Source organism: Phocoena sinus, chromosome 1 (assembly GCF_008692025.1).
Source record: "Phocoena sinus isolate mPhoSin1 chromosome 1, mPhoSin1.pri, whole genome shotgun sequence".
Taxonomy (NCBI): Eukaryota; Metazoa; Chordata; class Mammalia; order Artiodactyla; family Phocoenidae; genus Phocoena; species Phocoena sinus.
The window spans coordinates 45,356,154-45,378,028 of record NC_045763.1 but is presented as its reverse complement, the minus strand read 5'-3'; the positions used below and the strand labels follow the sequence as shown (position 1 = coordinate 45,378,028).

Here is a 21,875-nt window from a genome sequence, read left to right as displayed (position 1 = left end):
ATCTCGAGCTTACAAAAGGCAAACAGGTGATGTGATGAGTAAGGCTGTCAGGATGGGGAACGCAGCAAACCGGAGAGCACGTGCCCCATCTAAAGGAGCGACTGCTGAGTACTATTCCATTGTGTATACGTACCACATCTTCTTTATCCATTCCTCTGTCGATGGACATTTAGGTTGCTTCCATGTCCTGGCTCTTGTAAATAGTGCTGCATTGGGGTGCATGCATCCTTTCGAATCATGGTTTTCTCCGGATATATGGCCAGGAGTGAGATTATACTCAGCCATAAGAAGGAACGAAATAATGCCATTTGCAGCGACATGGATGGACCTAGAGACTGTTATACAGAGTGAAGTAAGGGACTTTCCTGGCGGTCCGGTGGTTAAGACTCTGCGCTTCTACTGCATGGGGCTTAGGTTCCATCCCTGGTCGGGAACTAACATCCTGCGTGCCACGCGACGTGGCCAAAAACAAAAAAGAGTGAAGAAAGAAAGAGAAAGTCAAATATCGTATAATATTGCTTATATGTGGAATCTAGAAAAATGGTACAGATGAACTTATTTGCAAAGCAGAAATAGAGTCACAGATGTAGAAAACAAACTTATGGTTACCAAGGGGGGAAGGGGGGGTGGGATGAATCGGGAGATTGGGATTGACATATATACACTACTATATATAAAATAGATAACTAATAAGAACCTACTGTATAGCACAGGGAACTCTACTCAGTGCTCTGTGGTGACCTAAATGGGAAGGAAATCCAAAAAAGAGTGGATATATGTATATGTATAGCTGATTCACTTTGCTGTACAGAAGAAACTAACACAGCATTGTAAATCAACTATACTTCAATAACAATTAATTAAAATAAAGGAGCCACTGCTGTTTGGCCCTCGTTGATTGTTGCTGTGGGAGAGTGCTTGCTTGGTATGTCTCGATCTCCCCATTTGTTTTTAAGAAGGCAGAAATTCAGATTTTTGTGAAATCTCCATTTTTAAAATGTTGGAAACTAATTAATTAAAAAAAGATACAGTAAGTGCTAAATCAAACCACGCAGTCCTGTCGTTGCCAGTTTGCAACCTCTGTTTTATTTCATACCTTAAGAGGTGGGAATGTGTTTCATGTCTAAATATCTCAGCCAGTAGACTCTTGGGCAGCCTATTCCATCGTGTTTATTTCTGCCTGAAGAAAAGGGTCGTGACTGCTTCCTAACTGGATTTCTGGGTCATATCTGTAAGAGGTTTGTAGGGTTTTTTAAAGCCTTCCTTGTAGTTGGCTGTTTACCCCAGCTGAATCATACATGTGTTCCCAAAGATTTTTTTCCTCCTTTTGTTGTAATATTCTTAATGATGCCTTCTGACTTTTTCACTCTGTTTTCTACGCATTTGTCACCACTTCTGCTTTTGGATCATCATGTTGGAAAATCTGAGGCTTACATGGAAGATTGATTTTTAATGCCCCTTGCATTGTTTTTCGACTGTAACATTTGCATGTAATTATGACATTTTAAAAATAGGAGACCATGGAGTTTGAAAAAAAGAATCTTCTGGGCGGATAAGCAAATGGAAAGGCCAGCCTTTAATTTTGTTAACATCCCAATTACATTGTGGTAACCCTTGTGATGATTTCTGTACCTTGTAATGCAACACCTGGTTTTTGTTTCTGGGACACGAACCAAGCCTGGCTGGCTCAACCCTTGCTCAGTCGCGAGAGTTGATTGGAAAGCTCATGTTTTCCACTGGCCAGCAGAGGTCACTATTTCAAAGTTGTCAGAGGAAAAATGATAGTCCACACCACTTCTCTTTTGTTTGGGGGAGGTATTATTCATAGAGTACTGGTGGGAGGTTTTCTATTCATACTTTTCCGTATTTTCCAAATGTTCTAAAAAAAATCAATTTTGTAATATATATTACGTTTAAAAGTGCTGATGTAGTGATAACATTTATTGAGCACCTACTAGGTACCGGACCCTGTGCTCCACACTATCCCACTCTCTTATCTTTAATAGCCATCTATCTTCTGGAGTGGTTGTGATGCTTATACCTCAGTTTTCCAGAAGGGGAGCCTGAGGCGAGGAGCGGTCCAAGGGCACACAGCTAATGGAGATGGGATTCAGATGCAGGGAGTTTTGTCTTCAAAGCTCGGCTCTTCATTTTCTTGGGAGCTATACTTTTTCTTCAAAGAAGGAATATTTTAGCAGTCATCTGAAGCAAAACCTCAGAAATAGCTTGCTGTTTTTCCTTGCAAATGTTCTTGAAGAATATAAACTTGGCTTCTTGGTCCTCTTTGAAGATGGGAACTGTGATGTTCTGTCAGCCTTTGCTCCTTCTCCACAGGAAAACAAATGTTAGTAATACATGGTCTCCAAAAGTGTCTCAAGCTTAAGACCTATTTGGTGAGTAGTTTACTAAAAAGATTTCTAATTTCAATTTATAAATCCAAAGGAAAAACTTCCTAACTTTGACAAGAAATAAGCTGTTTGTGAATGAAAAGATAAATCTGTTTTCGTGGACTTTTATTTATTCATGTTTTTAAAAACATTAATAAATTATGAGGATTTTCCATAAAGCTGGAGAGTTATGAGAAGACAGCTGTGTTCATCACCAAATAACGAGTGGTCAATTTGACCCCACCCTGTTCTCACTGAAGAGGTCATATGAGAACAGTAAGAAAAAGCTTTGTACCTCTTGGGCTGCTATAAAAGGACATTTGGTTCTGGAGTCAGTCTTACAAATTGGTCTGACGTACTGCTGTCCATCATTCTTATTTCAAAATTTTTAATGTTTTGTGGTTGCTGTTGACTGTAATAATAATACTTTTTATGATTAGAACAGAAAACCATATACCCTTATAGATCTTCTTAGTTAACTAGTAAGATGGAGCGGGCTTATTTTTGTTGCGAGCAAATATTTAACAAGTTTCCACGTGGATGGCAAGTTGCTCCGAGTAGCAACACTACGGCTGTAGTGGGGGAGAGAGACAATGAATATAAACAAACACCATGTGACGAGTACACAGGGGAACACTTAGACAGCAGAGAGTGGGGGTGGGATTCTATTTTAGATAGGGTGGTCAGGGAACGCCCTCCTGATAAAGTGATGTTTGGCCAGAGGCCTGAATGAGGTAAGACTGGTGATATGTGGGTATCTGGGGGAAGAGTTCCTAAAAGCAGTGAACCTGGAGACCAGAGCATGCCTGATAAGTTCAAGGGATAGCAAAGAGGGCAGGGTGGCGGGGTTCAGTGGGTGACGGGAAGAGCGGTAGCTGTGGTCAGAGACTGAGGAGGGGACCAGATCCTGTCAGGCCTGGTAGACAACAACAAGGACTTTGCTCTTACTCTGAGTCAGGGGCAGCCACTGGAAAGTTCTGAGCGAAGGAGTAACGTGGACCAACTTATGTCTTAAAAAATTAAATCTGGGGCTTCCCTGGTGGCGCAATGGTTGAGAGTCCGCCTGCCGATGCAGGGGACACGGGTTCGTACCCCGGTCCGGGAGGATCCCACATGCCGCGGAGTGGCTGGGCCCGTGAGCCATGGCCGCTGAGCCTGAGTGTCTGGAGCCTGTGCTCCGCAACAGGAGAGGCCACAACAGTGAGATGCCCGCGTACTGCAAAAAAAAAAATTAAATGTGGCTGTTCTATGGAAAACAGGTAAGAATGAAAGCAGGGAGATTGGGACCTCCCTGTCGGTCCAGTTGTTAAGACTTTGCCTTCCAATGCAGGGGGTGCGGATTTGATCCCTGGTGGGGGAACAAAGATCCTACATGCCTCGCAGCCAAAAAACCAAAACATAAAACAGAAGCAGTATTGTAACAAATTCAATAAAGACTTTAAAAATGGTCTACGTCAAAAAAATCTTAAAAAAAAAAAGAAAGCAGGGAGACTAGTTAGGAGGCTACTGCTGTAAAGCAGGTGAGAGAAGATGCAGTTAACCCTTGAAAAATGGGTTCAAACTTTTGTGGGTCCTCTTTTTTTTTTTTACTCCTTTTTAAAATTTATTTTATTGAAGTAGAGTTGATTTACAATGTGTTAATTTCTGCTGTACAGCAAAATGACTCACTTATACATATATATATTCTTTTTCATATTCTAACTTTGGAATTCCTAATGGTTATCCTCTAAATGATGGTGACAGCTCTGGGGATATGGATGGATGACCTTGCCTTTGAGACTATGTAGAGCCAGAGAGGGAAGAAGATCTAAGCCAGCATTTAAGGCTGAATAGAAGATGAAGAAAGAAGGGCCAGGAGTTGCCAGAGAAGCAAGAGAAAAACCAAGGGAGTGTGTGGGTCCTCTTACACGCAGCTATTTTTCACTAAATCTGTACTACAGTACTACACAATCAGTGGTTGGATGAATCCATGCACGTGGAACCGTGAATATGGTGGGCTGACTGTAAAGTACTATGCAGATTTCCCTACTGCACAGAGGGTTGGTGCCCCTGAGCCCTATGTTGTTCAAGGGTCACCTGCAGTGACTGGGACCAGAGTGATAGTGAAAGCAATGAGAAACAGACAGGTCTGGGTCTATTACGAAGAAAGAGTTGATGAGAATTGCTGGTGGAATGGTTGTGGAGTATGAAAGAAAACGAGTCAGTGATATGGACTCTGAGGTTTTTGGCCTGAGCAGTTGGTAGACTGAAATTGCCATTTGCTGAGATGGGAGAGGAATGGGTTTATGGTGGGGTAAGTATGATGGGTTGGTTAAGTGTGGCTGCATATAACTGAAAAACTCAAAATAATGGTGGCTTAAGTAGCATAGAAATTTATACTTTTTTTTTTTCACATAAAAGGAGATCCAGAAATAGGCTGTCTCAGGATTGCTTCCTGAAGTTATCAGGGATTCAGGCTCATTCTAGCTCTCTACTTAGCTAGCTTCTCATCCTCATGGTCCCAAATGGCTGCTAGAACTACAGCCATCATATCTGTATTCCAGGAAACAAGAAGGAAGAAGAGAAGAGAGAATGGTGAATCCCCTCCCTTTCGAGGAGACTTCCTAAAAGTCCACACACTTACCCTTGTATCTTATTGGCTGAAGCATAGTCATGAGGCCAGATCTGGCTGCAAGGGAGCCTGGTAAATGCCTTTTAGAGGTTGTATGTAACTCCTAAATAAATTGGGATTCTGTTACTGGGGCTCTAAATGAATATTAACATAGGCTGTGAGCCGTCTCTTCTCCAGAGTTTGAAGTTTGATTTTGGAAGAAGCAAGTTCTAGTCTGGCATCATCCAGCTGTGTGACTTTGTGCTAAGATTTCATCACTAAACCTCTATTTCAACTGCAAAATAAAAGAATTGGACTGAATGATTTTTAAGTTCCCTTCTAACTAATTTTGCATGAGTCTTTGAGTTTGTCACATAGTAAGGTAAGTATAGTTTTCACAAAAGAGATAAGAAGTCTTAGAAGAAGGTATTATGGTAAGAAGATGTCTATCAAATATCTTAAAATTGATTTTTGTAATTGAAAGATTCATTTAAAACTTATCCACGAATACCATTCCATTCCATTTTTCAGAATGCTTTCTGCCTATAGGTATCAATTATTTTAATACTCAAAAAGAAGCATATGAATTACATAATACTAGTGTATACTGGATGAACTTGATATTTACTTTAACAAATTAAAATATTAATTAATAAAAATGTGAATAATCAACTATCTCATTCCTTACTCCATATATACATTTGTCGTAGCCTCATTTGCCAACTTTTTGACCTCTTCAAACAATTTAGTACATGTGTTCAAATCCACACACCGCTGATTATCTCTCATACACATAGAAAGTCTGTGCCTTCAAGGGGTCTATAGTTTATAATTGGGTATGTAATAAGGCAGAAAATAAATGCTCTGAGAGGGGCTTTGTGTGCTAGTGTTTGGTTGGGAGGGGAAGCCGGTTATGTGGACAAGGGGCCATTTGAGGTGAACCTTGGAGATCTGGATGGGTCCAGGTAGGAATGGTCAGCCACAAGGGCACTCTGGGTGAAAGGAAAAGAAAGGTCAGGTGACAGAGGATGTTCCAGTTCAGTTGGAGATGAGGTACAGTGGCATGACAGGAAGACCATGGCATTTAGGGTCAAGCAGACCTAGGGCTGAACCCTGAGTCTGCCACTTGCTAGTTGAAACCTTGGGCAAGTCACTTAACTTATTTGGGTCTCATTTTCCTCATCTGTAATAGGAACAATACCACTCTCTTCGTAGGTTGTTGTCTGTGTTAAATGTATATATGTAGTGTCACCTGCAGTAATTTACATAAAAGAACCTGCCACAGGGCGCGGTACTCTGTGCTTCCATAAATAACAGGCCCCTTCTGAACAGACAACCCAAACCGTCCCTCACAACTTTTCAAGCTGTCAATTCTTATTGTCTTCATTAGCAGCATTTGATGTGCATTTTATATTAAGTCTGATTCTGTTTCCCTACAAATACGATGATGTGCTGGAAACCAACTAATGTTTTTATGGAAAAGCAGTTGCATAATAATGAGTGAGGAAGGGGTATAACTTAATGACCTGTTAATTGTGACACTTTGCTTCTAGAAAATCACCCTTAAGGATGAAGAATGCCTTGGGCCACCCAGGGGAAGTTCCAAACTCTAAAACTACTTTTCTTCCAGATACTCAGCTTCTCCTTTCTCTTCACTCCCATCACAAGGCTTGTCAAGTTTCCTTCCTTAACAAAGCTGCATTCCAGCCACCTCTCCCCATCTCCACCAACCCTTGGCTTCTCAGCATTTCTCTCTGGGATTATCTCCTCACTAGTCTTCCATTATCCACACTTGCTGCTTTCTCAATCCATTTTCCACACAACAGCTAGAATGATATTTTCAGAACAGATCTGATCATGTCAGTCTCCAACCCAAAGTCCTTCACTGATTTTGCACCCAGCCCTTTCCCTTTCCCAGTCTCACCTGATGCCTTCCCTCCTCTCACTCTGTGGCTCCAATCAGACTGCCTCTATTTTGCTGCCTGGAAGGAATATTATTCCTTTCATTTCAAAACATTTGCACCTTTTGCACGTACTCCTCCATCTTCTGGAAAGCTTTTCCTCAACTATACGACAAGTAACTTCTTATCCTCTTAGATTCTAGTTTAATCATCACCTCTCAGGGAAGACTTCCTTGACCCTTTAGACTCCGTCAAGCCTCCGACCCCCGCTCCCCACTTCACATCCTCTCATAGCATGGGGCATTTCTCCTTGTTTGTAAATATGCATTCATTTGTATGATTAGTTGAATACTTTTTATTTTATTTTATTTTATTTATTGATTTTTGGCTGCATTGGGTCTTCGTTGCTGTGCGCGGGCTTTCTCTAGTTGCGGCGAGCAGGGGCTACTCTTCGCTGTGGTGCATGGGCTTCTCATTGTGGTGGCTTCTCTTGTTGCGGAGCACGGGCTCTAGGTGTGGGAGCTTTAGTAGTTGTGGCGCATGGAATTAGTTGCTCCGCGGCATGTGGGATCTTCCCGGACCAGGGCTTGAACCCGTGTCCCCTGCATTGGCAGGCGGATTCTTAACTACTGCACCACCAGGGAAGTTAGTTGATTTCTTTTTGTCCTCCACCAGTCGGAACCTCCATGAATCTCTGGCACCTAGGACAGTGCCTGGGACATGGTAGGCACTCAATCAATATTGTTGGACAAGGAAAGAGATTGGGATACAAACGGTGCTTCCTCCTTGCACTCTTAGCCATTGTCTTCTGACTTCTCTGAGTTTCTTGAGGGCCTGCACATCCTTTAACTCCTTCATTAACTTACGCATTTATTCAACCATCATTCACTGAGTGTGCATGGATGGTAGGCCCTGTGCTTCGTACTAGAGCTACAGAGGCAAGTGAAACAACTCCTGCCCCCAAAGAGCCAGGGGCACTCAGAAGGCTTTAAGCTAGGAGAGCAATATGGTTGGATCAGTGATTTGGAAAGACCACTCTGGTTGCAGGGAGGAGGATGGATTGGAAGGGCCAGGCTGGAAGCAGGGAGACCCAGATGAGAAGCTGGTCCAGTGGTTCAGGCTAGAGACGATGAGGCTTGCAAGGGCCACACATGTGGAGATGGAGAGAAGGAGCACTTACAGAAGGTACATTGGAAGTAGGAATCAGAGGCCTTGGAGTCTGAACGTAGGTGAAGAGAGAGAAAGGAGCCTAGGATAACTCCCAGGGTCCCAGCTTGGTGGTGTCATCATTCACGTAAGAGAAAACACAGGGTGAGGGGGGGAGAAAGGAGAGCGAGACAGGGAGAAAAATGAGTTTAGTAGAACTTGGCTTCTCAAGCCGTTTAACAGTTTCTATTTCTAGAGAGAGTCTGATTAAACTGAAGCTTCATTCAGAAGAGACTGCTTTTAGGAATAATCAACTTGACTCTTTTGTTTTAAATTTACATACAGTAAAATGCAATGTACATATCTACAAGTTTTGACAAAAGCATAGAATCATGTAAACACCAAGATACAGAACAATTCTCTCACTGACCCTTCCTCCCTCAAATTTCCTTATTCCCTTGCAGTCAAATTTATCTCAATTCTTAATTCCTAGCAACCATTGATCTGTTCTCGGTAATTTTGCCTTTTCCAGAATGTCACAGAAATGGAATCCATACCGTCTGTAGTCTTCTGAGCCTGGCTTCTTTTACCTAGCATAATGCATTTGAGATTCATCCACATTGTTATGAATACCGACAGTTAATTCCATATTATTGCTGAGGAGTATTCCATCCTGTGGATTTACCACAGTTTGTTCTTTCTGCAGTTGAGGACATTTGGTTTCCCATTTTTGCGGATTACAAATAAAGCTGCTAAAAATCTTCATGTACAGGTTTTCGTGTAAACATAGGTTTTCATTTCACTTGGGTAAATATTGGGAATGGAATTGCTGGATTATCTGAGTTATATGATAAGTATTAAGTTTAACTTTATAAGAAAATATCAAACTGTTTTCCAGGGTGGTTGTGCCTTTTGCATTTCTACCAGCAAGGTATGAGAGTTCCAGTTGTTCCATACCCTTGCCAGCATTTGCTATTGTCAGTTTTTTGTTTTATTTTAAAATTTTAATCATTCTGAAGGTGTGTAGTGCTATCTCAATATGCTTATACTTTGCATTCCCTAATGCTGAGCATCTTTCCATCTTCATATATTTTTTGTGAAATGTTTGTTTAAATCTTTTGCACATTTAGAAAATTTGTTTGTTTTCTTTTTTTAAGTTGTAAGAGGTCTTTATATATTCTGAATACAAGTCATTTGTTGGATAAACGATTTACAAATATTTTCTCCCAGTCTGCGGCTTGTCTTTTCATTCTCTTAACAGCCAGTATGTTTTACAGAGCAAAAATTTTAGATTTTTGATGAAGTCCCATTTAATAATTTTTTATTTTCTGGATTGTGCTTTTGGCATCATTATCTAACTACTTTTTTTTTTTTTTTTTTTTTTTTTTAGCGGTACGCGGGCCTCTCACTGTCGGGGCCTTTCCCGTTGCGGAGCACGGGCTCCGGTCGCGGAGGCTCAGCGGCCATGGCTCACGGGCCCAGCTGCTCTGCGGCATGTGGGATCTTCCCGGACCGGAGCACGAACCCGTGTCCCCTGCATCGGCAGGCGGACTCTCAACCACGGCACCACCAGGGAAGCCCTATCTAACTACTTTTTAACCTAACCTGAGATCACAAAGATTTTCTCTATGTTTTCTTCTAGAAGTGATAGCTTTGCATTTTGGTCCATTTGGGGTTACTTTTTGCATAATGTGTGAAGTACAGGTTGAGGTTCGTTTTTTTTTTTTTTATAAATTTATTTATTTTATTTATTTTATTTTTGGCTGTGTTGGGTCTTCGTTGCTGCACGTGGGCTTTCTCTAGTTGTGGCGAGCGGGGGCTACTCTTCATTGCAGTGCGCGGGCTTCTCATTGCCGTGGCTTCTCCTGTTGCGGAGCACAGACTCTAGGCACGTGGGCTTCAGTAGTTGTGTCACACGGGCTCAGTAGTTGTGGCTCACGGGCTCTAGAGCACAGGCTCAGCAGTTGTGGCACACAGGCTTAGCTGCTCCGTGGCATGTGGGATCTTCCCGGAGCAGTGCTCAAACCCATGTCCCCTGTATTGGCAGGCAGATTCTTAACCACTGTGCCACAAGGGAAGCCCTGAGGTTCGTTTTTTTACATATGTATGTGCAGCCTTTCCAGCACTGTTTGTTAAATAAAGGACTATTATTTCTCCACTGAATTGCTTTTGTACCTTTGACAAAAGCATATGGCCATATGTGGTTTCCATAGAATAGGAGTATTCTGTTCCATTGATCTATGTGTATAGTTTTTTTGCCACTATCACAGTCGTGATTCCTGTAGCCTTATAGTGAGTTCTAGAATCAAATAGTGAGTCCTCCAATTTTGTTCTTCTTTTTCAAAATTGTTTTGGCTCTTCTAGCTCCTCTCCATTTTAGAATTAGTTTGTTGATTTCTATTTTAAAAATCCAGCTAGGATCTTGGTTGAAGTTATGTTGAATCTTCAGATTAATTTGGGGAGAGTTGACGTCTTAACAATATTGAATCTTTCAAACCATGAACGCAATATACCTCTTCATTCATTTACATATTTTCTGTGATTTCTTTCATCAGTTTCATGGTTTTCAGCATACGGATTTTGCATGTTTTGTTAGATTAATATCTAAGTATATACTTTTCAGTGCTATTATAAATAGTATTTTAAAAATTTCTTTTCTAATTGTTTATTGCTAGTATATGTAAATACAATGGATTTTTGTATATTAATCTTACATCCTGCAACCTCAATAAACTCATTTATTAGTTCTAGGAGGAACCTGTTTTCGTAGATCCCATGGAATTTTCTACATAGATGATCAGGTTGCCTGCCAACAGTTTTATTTTTTCCTTTCCAGCCTGTACACCTTACTTTTTTAAAAAAACATCTTTATTGGAGTATAATTGCTTTACAATGTTGTGTTAGTTTCTGCTGTATAACAAAGTGAATCAGCTATATGTACACATATATCCCCATATCCCCTCCCTCTTGCGTCTCCTTCCCACCCTCCCTATCCCACCCCTCTAGATGGTCACAAAGCACCAAGCTGATCTCCTGTGCTATGCGGCTACTTCTCCCAAGCTATCTATTTTACGTTTAGTAGTGTATATATGTCCACGCCACTCTCTCACTGCGTCCCAGCTTACACTTCCCCCTCCCCATGTCCTCAAGTCCATTCTCTACGTCTACGTCTTTATTCCTGTCCTGCCCCTAGGTTCTTCAGAACTTTTTTTTTTTTTAGATTCCATATATATGTGTTAGCACACGGCATTTGTCTTTCTCTTTCTGACTTACTTCACTCTGTATGACAGACTCTAGGTCCATCCACCTCACTACAAATAACTCAATTTCATTTCTTTTTATGGCTGAGTAATATTCCATTGTATATATGTGCCACATCTTCTTTATCCATTCATCTGTTGATGGACACTTAGGTTGCTTCCGTGTCCTGGCTATTGTAAATAGAGCTGCAATGAACATTGTGGTACATGACTCTTTTTGAGTTATGGTTTTCTCAGGGTATATGCCCAGTAGTGGAATTGCTGGGTCATATGGTAGTTCTATTTTTAGTTTTTTAAGGAACCTCCATACTGTTCTCCATACTGGCTGTATCAATTTACATTCCCACCAACAGTGCAAGAGGGTTCCCTTTTCTACACACCCTCTCCAGCATTTGTTTGTAGATTTTCTATGATGGCCATTCTGACCGGGGTGAGGTGATACCTCATTGTAGTTTTTTAAAATAAATTTACCTATTTATTTATGTATTTATGGCCACGTTGGGTCTTCGTTGCTGCATGTGGGTTTTCTCTCATTGCGGCGAGCAGGGGCTACTCTTTGTTGCGGTGTGTGGGCTTCTCATTGTGGTGGTTTCTCCTGTTGTGGAGCATGGGCTCTAGCCGCGTGGGCTTCAGTAGTTGTGACACGCAGTCTCAGTATTTATGGCACCCAGGCTTAGTTGCTCTGTGGCATGTGGGATCTTCCCGGACCAGAGCTCAAACTCATGTCCCTTGCATTGGCAGGTGGACTTTCAACCACTGCGCCACCAAGGAAGTCCCCTCATTGTACTTTTGATTTGCATTTCTCTAATGATTAGTGATGTTGAGCGTCCATTCATGTGTTTGTTGACAATCTGTATATCTTCTTTGGAGAAACGTCTATTTAGGTCTTCTGCCCAGTTTTGGATTGGGTTGTTTGTTTTTTTGATATTGAGCTGCATGAGCTGCTATATATTTTGGATATTAATCCTTTGTCAGTTACTTTGTTTGCAAATATTTTCTCCCATTCTGAGGGTTGTCTTTTTGTCTTGTTTATGGTTTCCTTTGCTGTACAAAAGCTTTTAAGTTTCATTAGGTTCCATTTGTTTATTTTTGTTTTTATTTCCCTTACTCTAGGAGGTGCGTCAAAGAGGGATCTCACTGTGATTTATGGCATAGAGTGTTCTGCTATGTCTTCCTCTAAGAGTTTTATAGTGTCTGGCCTTACATTTAGGTCTTTAGTCCATTTTGAGTTATTTTTGTGTATGGTGGTAGGGAGTGTTCTAATTTCATTCTTTTACCTGTAGCTGTCCAGTTTTCCCAGCACCACTTATTGAAGAGACTGTCTTTTCTCCATTGTATATTCTTGCCTCCTTTATCAAAGATAAGGTGACCATATGTGCATGGATTTATCTCTGGGCTTTCTATCTTGTTCCATTGATCTATACTTCCATTTTTGTGCCAGTACCATGCTGTCTTGATTACTGTAGCTTTGTAGTATAGTCTGAAGCCCAGGAGCCTGATTCCTCCAGCTCCGTTTTTCTTTCTCAAGATTGCTTTGGCTATTCAAGGTCTTTTGTGTTTCCATACAAAGTGTGAAATTTCTTGTTCTAGTTCTGTGAAAAATTCCATTGGTAGTTTGATAGAGATTGCATTGAATCTGTAGATTGCTTTGGATAGTATAGTCATTTTCATAATGTTGATTCTTCCAGTCCAAGAGCATGGTATATCTCTCCATCTGTTTGTATCATCTTTAATTTCTTTCATCAGTGTCTTATAGTTTTCTGCTGTATGCCTTTTTATTTAATTATTTTCTTGCCTTACTGCACTTGCTAGGACTTCCAGTATGATGTTGAATAGGAATAGTGAAGGTAGATATCCTTACCATGTTCTGGATCTCAGGGGGAAAGCATTCAGTCTCTACCACTAAGTGTAGTGTAAGCGTGTGATGTTAGCTGTAGGTTTTGTTTTGTTTTTGTTTTTGTTGCTGCCCTTATCTAGTTAAGAAAGTTTCTTTCTATTCCTAAATTGGTTCTTATTCTCTAATCATATATGAGTGTACATATAAAACATCATCTTTGGCCTCTTGTGACTGTGTTCCATATTGGGGTTCTCCAGGTTTTTGTTTGTTTGTTTGATTTGGTTTTTATTTGTTTTATTTTTTTAAATAAAAAAATTTTTTAAATTCTTTTGGCTGCATTGGGTCTTCATTGCCATGCATGGGCTTCTCATTGCGGTGGCTTCTCTTGCTGTGGAGCACAGGCTCTTGGCACACTGGTTTCAGTAGTTGCAGCATGTGGGCTCAGTAGTCGTGGCACTCAGGCTCAGTAGTTGTGGCTTGTGGGCTCTAGAGCTCAGGCTCTGTAGTTGTGATGCACAGGTTTAGTGTCTCCATGGCAGATGGGATCTTCCTGGACCAGGGATCAAACCTGTGTCCCTGCACCGGCAGGTGGGTTCTCAACCGCTGCACCACCAGGGAAGTCGCTGATTTGTTCTTTAAAAGAGCATCTTCAAGTTATAATATGAATTTTAGAAATGGTAGGAGAAGTAAGGTGGGTATTTCATTAATCATCATCATTACCTCTCATTTTCCAATTGATTTTACCTTTTTCCACCTTCCCATTGAGTCTCCACAGAAGCCTGGTGGGTCAGGTACTATCACCTTTATTTGACAGGTGTAGTATCGAGGAACCAGGGATGGTGACTTGCTCGTGTCCCTCAGCTTGATAGCACCAGAGCCACAACCATTATAGAAGCTCTTCTATGGACTGACCCCAGTGAGAGCCCTGAAATGCACTGAAAAGTCTAGGCTTTGGACTCTGGTAGATAATCTTTTAAATTTTAATTACATTAAAAATTTTTATTGCAGTGAAATTCATATAACATAAAAGTAGCCATTTAAAAGTGAACAATTCAGTGTCATTTAGTACATTCACAATGTTGTGTAACCACTACCTCTACCTAGTGCCAGCATTTTTTCGTTACCTCAAAAGGAAACCTATACCCATTAAGCAGATACTTCCCATTGGTCCCTCCCCCGAGCCCCTGTCAACTACTAATCTGCTTTCTATCTCCTATGAATTTACCTATTCTGGATATTTCATATAAGTGGACTCATACAATACATGGCCTTTTGTGTCTGGCTTCTTTCACTTAGCGTAATGTTTTTGAGGTTTATCCATGTTATAGCATGTGTCAGTACTTTATTCCTTTACATATATTTTTTCACAATTTGTTTATCCATTCATCCATTCATTCTTTGATGAACATTTGGATTGTTTTCACAACAATGTTCTTTTGGGCATATACTTAGACATAGGATTGCTGGATCATATGGTAATTCCATGTTTAACTTTCTGGGGAATTGTCAAACTGTTTTCCAGTTGTGGCTAAACCATTTTACATTCCCACCAGCAATGTATGAAGGCTCAACTTTCTCCACATGCTTGCCAATATTTGTTATTTTCTGTTCTTTCGATTTTTAAAAAATAAATTTATTTATTTATTTTTGGTTGTGTTGGGTCTTCGTTGCTGTGCGCGGACTTTCTCTAGCTGCGGGAAGCGGGGGCTACTCTTTGTTGTGGTGCGCGGGCTTCTCATTGCAGTGGCGTCTCTTGTTGTGGAGCACAGTCTCTAGGAGCATGGGCTTCAGTAGGTGTGGCACGCGGGCTCAGTAGTTGTGGTTCCTGGGCTCTAGAGTGTAGGCTCAGTAGTTCTGGCACATGGGCTTAGTTGGCCTGCGGCATGTGGGATCTTCCCTGACCAGGGCTTGAACCCGTGTCCCCTGCATTGGCAGGTGGATTCTTAACCACTGCGCCACCAGGGAAGTCCCTGTTCTTTTGATTTTTAATTTTTAAAATTATAGCCATCCTAATAGGTGTGAAGTGATATCTCATTGTGGTTTTGATTTGCATTTCCCTAATTACTAATAATGTTGAACATCTTTTCATGTACATACTTGTTGGCCATTTGTGTATCTTCTTTGGAGAGACATCTATGCAAGTCCTCTGCCCATTTTTTTTTTTAACATCTTTATTGGAGTATAATTGCTTTACAATGTTGTGTTAGTTTCTGCTGTATGACAAAGTGAATTAGCTATGTGTATACATATATCCCCATATCTCCTCCCTCTTGTGCCTCCCTCCCACCCTCCCTATCCCACCCCTCTAGGTGGTCACAAAGCACCGAGCTGATCTCCCTGTGCTGTGCAGCTGCTTCCCACTAGCTATCTATTTTACATTTGGTAGTGTATATATGTCAGTGCTACTCTCTTACTTCATCCAAACTTACCCTTTCCCCCTCCGCGTGTCCTCAAGTCCATTCTCTATGTCTTTTGCTCATTTTTTTGATTGGGTTGTTTTTGTTGCTGAGTTGTAAGAGTTCTTTATATATTCTGGATACTAGACTCTTATCAGTTGCATGATTTGCAAATATTTTTCTCCCATTCTCTAAGTTGTCTTTTCACTATCTTCATAATGTTCTTTGATGCACAAAGGATTTTAATTTTGATGAAGTCAATTTATCTATTTTTTTCTTTTGTGCTTGTGTTTTTGGTGTCACATCTAAGAATCCATTGCCAAATCTAAGGTCACATAGATTACCCCTATGTTTTCTTCTAAGTGTTTTATGGTTTTAGCTCTTATATTTAGGATGTTGATCCATTTTGAGTCAGTGTTTGTATATGGTTTGAGATAGGGATCCAACTTCATTCTTTTGCATGTAGATATCCAGTTGTCCTAGCACCATATGTTGAAAAGATTATTCTTTCCTCAGTGAGCGATCTTGGCACTCGTATCAAAGATAAGTTGGCCATAGATGTATGGGAGGCAGACACTTTTGACCATGAGAACCTTGGCAAATCAACTTTGAGCTTTTAGTTTTTTCATCTATAAGATAGGAAAGATATCCTCTTTTTCTCAGAGTTGTCAGAATTAAATGAGATTACATATGGAGACCGTCAGCCGTAGTACCCGGCACATAGTGGTTTCCCCAGTGAATGTTAATTCTTCCCTTACTGCAAGAAGTAGAGGCAGGGTAAGCAGAGTAACATCTATCACCTCTATTCCTTCTCCTTCCTCATGTCTCCAGGACATAGGAGACCCTAGACATAGAAATGTCTATTTTATCTGAGTATATGCTTATAAAGGTGGTGAGGGGGGAGGTCACAATAGGATGAAGAAGCACTTAGCCAGAAATTCAGGCAAGCAAAGGAAGTAGTGGTCATTCTTTAATAATTCAATCAACATTCAATAAACACTTACCTAGTGCTGACTTTGTGCCTGAATCAGTTCTAGGCTCTGGAGTTACAAAGGCAAAAGGTGCTCCTGCTCTCAGAGAGCTCTCACTCTAGAGGGAGAGACAGATAGGTCATTATAAAGCAGTGTAACAAGTTCTGAGACAGAATGAAGCAGAGATTGCTGTGAGAATATGTAGGAAGAAAATAATTCTAGCCAGAGGATTCAGGGAAGTCTTCTGGGAAAAAGTGACGCTTGAGCTGGGTATTAAATGATTCTTAGGAAGGAGTGAACCAAAGGGAAAGTGTTAGCATAGGAAACATCATATACAAAGCTATGAAGGCATGAATATGTGTTCTAGGTTCTAGGAGATGAAAAATTTTCTAAGGTACTTGGAACATAGGATAGACCTAAGAGGTGCGGTGAGAAAATGGTTTGACTTTATTTAGATGGCCATTGGAAGTTGTTAATGAGGCTTAAACAGGGAAGTGACATGGTCAGATCTATATTTTAGAGATTTATAGGGAGACCAGTACGGAAAATGAATGATTGGGAAGAAGATGAAGCTGGAGGCAGGAAGAAGAGTTGGGAAGAGATGTAGCAGTGAGGAGTGAGGATGGAGACGAGGAGGACTATTAGGTGTATTCATGGCAGATCAGATACGGGAGTATGGGAGAGGAGGAGGAACAAAGTCAGAGAAGAAATAATGATGTTTGTTTTGGCAGATGGATACAGATGGAGTTACCTAGTAGACAGACCATATGTGGGACCAGAGGGCAAAAATAAAAACCAAAGAGGGCTTCCCTGGTGGTGCGGTGGTTAAGAATCCGCCTGCCAACGCAGGGGACCTGGGTTTGAACCCTGGTCCGGGAAGATCCCACATGCCGTGGAGCAACTAAGCCCGTGAGCCACAACTACTGAGCCCATGTGCCACAACTACTGAAGCCCGCATGCCTAGAGCCCGTGCTCCACAACAAGAGAAGCCACCGCAATGAGAAGTCTGCGCACCTCAACGAAGAGTAGCCCCCGCTCACCACAACTAGAGAGAGCCAGCACGCAGCAACAAAGACCCAACGCAGCCAAAAATAAATAAATAAAATAAATTAAAAAAAAAAAAAACAACCCAAAGAAACCCCAAAACAAGACGGACTGTGTTTGAGCAGGCACATTGGTTAGTGTAAAAAAGCACACATTATTGCCTGGCCTGCTAAAGGGAGAAGTGGACTTTATTTGTTTTGCTTTGTTTTGTTCTTGACAATTAAAATATTAATGAATTTTATTTTCATAATAAAAGTATAAGGAAAAAAATTACAGTCCGTAATCCTACTACTCTTAAATAACCCTTGTTGAAAGGGAGAGAGGAAAATATATATTGTTAGAAAATACAAACAGTTCAGAGAAGTGTAAAATGAAAAGTACAGGCTTCCCCCCAGTCCTCCATTCCCTTAACCACTGTTAACACTTCTTGTGTTTTCTTCTAGGAAAAAAAAAATGTATATACCCGCTGGATTCTGTATATCTGCAAAGAGGTCCTGCCACATACCACGTTTAAGAGGTCTGTTCTATTGAGTAGATTAACCTTCTCATTGCTTTGCCAGGCTTCACAAACCCATCCGTCCTGGTAGGGTGGAGCTGTGAGTTCACTGAGGGAAAGGCAGGATCTCCATGTCCCTAGCTCAGGCATGGGACTTGGATCAGGGTAGGTGCTCAGCAAAGAATAACTAAATGAGCTGTTGCTGCAACCTGGAAATTTGGAGATTCTTTGCCTGCAGTTCCAGTTCATTAAGTGACTTCTACAGCAAATGTTTCCTGAGTTCTGACTAAGTGTGCAGTGCTGTGCGTGTGGGTATGTGTGTGTACGTGTGGTGGGGAGGTAAGGCGGAGGACTTGGTTCCTGGCCTCACCAAAGAGCAGAACTGGAAAGGTCAGTGATCTCCCAGTCCTCTTGCTTTCTGAGGGGGAAACTTAGGTGCAGAATGAGGTCCTGATTTACCTAAAGCTGCAAGGCTTATTGGTGCCAGAACCAGCCCTAGAGCTTCAGAAGAGTGAGGAGGTGGGGGAGGAGCACCTGGTGGTGCGTTGGAGGCATTGGTGAGCTACTCTTACTCCTTCCATCCCTTCCCCTCCTGCCATATAAGTAGCAGTAATACCCAACTCCAGATCCTCGGGTAGAGGCAAGACCTTTGTGCTCTTATGCAGCCCATGGCCCTTGGCCTGTGTGCAATGCGTGGGATTGGCTGACATCCTGTACCTATTAGAGGCATCAGGCTGGTATAGAGGAAGAGTGCTGGACTAGGAGTCAGGAAGCCTGCATTCCAGTGCCAGCTCTGCCACACCCCACCATACTGTGGGCCGGTCACATCCTCTCTCCTCTGAACGTGGGGGTGGGTCTAATGAAATCTCCAAGGTCCTTCCTACCTTTATTGCTCTCTAACTGTAAGATGCTATATTTAACCAATGATAGAAATCAGATTTTAGGATTCTGTGATTCTGAAATCCTGGTTTTCCAAGAATCCGGGGATGCTGCTTGAGGTCTCTTACTCTGTGTGGACTCCTATGTTGTGAGGCCTGACTTGTTGAGTAGTAGGGAGGGGCTCCATATACATTTTTCAATTTTAGACCAAGGCCAAAGAGACCAGACCCCTCTCTTCAAAGAGTACGGAGCCAGGCAGGCTCCTTGGAGTGGGCCCAGATCACCAGTAAACAGTGTGGAGTGGGGCAAGCCAACATGAAATGCAGAGACGGTCTCAAGGACCTGGGTGGAACCTCCAGTAGCCTTGGCAAATAGACCTGGCCTGGGTGAACAACCCCATTTTACACAGGAAGAAACTGAGGCTCAGAAAAGGGAACTGAGCTACTGCTTCCAGTCGCCCTGAGGTCTTGTTCTTGGTCCAGTGTTCTTTGTACACATTGGGCAGGACTCACTGGGACACTGCTGTCTGTGAGGGGAGCCAGAATGCAGGGGAACCAGGTTGCAGGTCCTGGAGGAACTTAGGGGAGTGGGTCTCAACCCCCAGGGCTGTAAGCACCTCCTGGGGGCTCGCTAAAATTCGAGGTGCTGGGACCCTCCTCCCAGACAGATTCACAGATTCACTTGGGGTGTTTTCTAGTTGGGATCCGGGTATCTATTTTTGTTTAACTTCGGAACGAGACCCTCTAGTCTGTTTCCTTTTTGGTGAAAAACACCACAGAAACAAAAACTTAAGACAAGTGGTCTGAGAGCCATGGGTTCGGTCCCAACCTCGCTGCTGACCCGCTGTGAAAGCTGTGGGAGCTCTGGAGTGAGCGGGTTGGATTCTGCAGGAAACCTTTAAAGCACTTTCACATCCATTGTCTCCGCGGTAGCAGGGTTGGCCGGCCCATTTGACCAGGAGAAAACTGATGCTGGACAGGGCAAGAAGGGTCTTGTCTCAGCCACTGGGAAAGGCGGAAGAGAGCCAGGTTGAGCCCGGCTTTCCTGATACCCAAGGCGTTCCACCGCCCTGGCCAGACCAGCCCCGACGACAGAGCCCAGGCCCTGCAGCCCGCGGCGCCGCCCCGCGGGCCTGCCCTCATCGGCAGCCTGAGGAGGGGGGCCGCACAGCACCGGGCGCCGCCGGCCGCCGCCTGTCAAACCCTCCGCCCAGCCTTGCGCCCGGCTGGCCCTGGCCCGAGGGCGGAGGCCCCGCCCTCGCGCCGCGATTGGCCTCGGTGGGGCGGCCGCAGCGAGCCAGTGGCTGGAGAGGCTGTCAGGCCGGCCGCGGCCCCGCCCCCGCCCCGGGGTGCCGCCCCGCTGGACTCTGCTGCTGCTGGGGCTGCGGCGCCAGTGGAGGCGCGCCTAGCCTCGCGCCCCGGGAGCAAGCTGCTGCGGCCGCCGCGAGGTGAGCGGGGCGAGGTGAAAGGGGGCGCGGCCCGCGGCCCGGGAAGCGGGAGGGCGCCCGGCCAGACATCCGAGGCTGGCGTCCCAGGGAAGGTGGAATTGGGGAGCTTTGGGATGGCGCGGGGAGCGCGAGGGGAAAGGAGAGTTTGGGGGCCCGGGGCCCTTTTCCAGGAGGGACGATGGAAGGCCCAAGGCTCTGTGGAGGGGCACGCAGCGCGCGCGCGCGGGGAGTGTGAGACCGTGTGCGGCTGCTAGTGTTGCTGAGAGTCTGAGCGGGTGAATGAGGGTAGTGTGTATGGCACGTCGTGTCCCCGAGTGTGCATTTGCGGGGTGTTTGGTGTGTGTGGGAGCGGGCGTGCATGGGCTACCGACTTTGTGCAGGTTTGCACGCGCGATAGGTTCGTTTTCTCAGTTGCGCGTGGGAGTGTGCGTGTGATGGGTTCGCGTCGCTGGAGTGAGCGCCTATCCTCCGACTCCCATTTTCGCAGCTTGGGTGGTGGTGGTGGGATCTCACAGGGTCTCTCCCCCGGCCTGTGGGTGCTCAGTCCGCAGTCCCTGCGCGCAGCCGGCTCCCAGAGCGCCCACGAGGCGAGGAGTGCAGCGGGTGACCTACCCCGAGCAGTCTCCGCGGCTTCGCCAGAGCCCTGCTCCGGGAATCTCTGGTTGCCGCCCGCTGTGTATCTCACTGGGTGACGCGCACAGGCGCTGTCCCTTCTCCAGGCCTCAGTTTCCCCATTCGTCCAAAAAGGGCTTGGTGGGGGCGGATTGGGTGGCCGGGCCCTCCACAAGCCAGGGAAGAACGGCCAGCCGCTCCTGCGCCCTGGAAGGGGCCTTTTACGCGGATCAGGTTGGTTAGGGTGAGTGTCACGTTAGGGTGAGTGTGGTGGGGCGAACCCATTTCAAAAAGGAGGAAGAAACGGAGGGATGGTGACCTGACCAAACCTCGGCCTCCGGACGAGAAGGGGACCGCTCCGCTCATTCTAACGCGCCTGTGCTTTCTCCCCTCCGCAGGAGCCCGGCGCGACCTCCAGCGGTGCGCCCCGCCCCGGCGCCATGCACTGCGAGGTGGCCGAGGCGCACTCAGACAAGAGGCCGAAGGAGGCCCCCGGCGCTCCGGGTCCCGGCCGGGGGCCCGCTGGCCTCGGCCCGCACATGGCCTTTAGGGTCACGGTGAGCAGCGGGGGCTGCGGGGATGGGGGTCCGCGTGACTTGCTGCCCGCGCCACTGCGCGCCCACGACCTCCTCGAGCCCCAGAGCCCCCGAGACTACGGTCCGTCCAAGGCCTCTGCCGCCGGTAAGGGTAAGTCCGGCCCCGCCGACGTGCCTGGCCGTGGGTGTGGAGAGATTTGGGCTCTCTGACGTTTCTACCGCAGGCCTTTGTAGGAATCCTCCGGAGAAAACTTGGTAGAACTTTCTCCGGAGTTCATCAGTTTCTCTCGAGTTGTTTGGGACTCGCTTGTCATTCTGAAACGATGATTGTTTAGGAAGCATCTAATTTAAACTCAGTAGCCTATATTGGGGA

At 44.3% G+C, this 21,875-nt stretch overlaps 1 protein-coding gene across 3 annotated transcripts in view; it reads left to right on the top strand.

Moving 5' to 3' along the window:
* The first annotated feature begins 20,290 nt into the window (after nt 1–20,290).
* Nucleotides 20,291–21,875, top strand: part of GLIS1 (GLIS family zinc finger 1) — a 225,914-nt gene continuing 224,329 nt past the window's right edge. For 2 of the 3 annotated variants that reach the window (XM_032639794.1, XM_032639787.1), the window contains exons 1-2: nt 20,325–20,354; nt 21,365–21,653. In XM_032639794.1, the coding sequence (XP_032495685.1) occupies nt 21,407–21,653 (247 nt within the window). In that variant the 5' untranslated portion in view covers nt 20,325–20,354; nt 21,365–21,406. Of the gene's footprint in view, nt 20,355–21,364; nt 21,654–21,875 lie in introns of all 3 variants that reach the window. The other variant, XM_032639779.1, reaches the window with a different exon arrangement.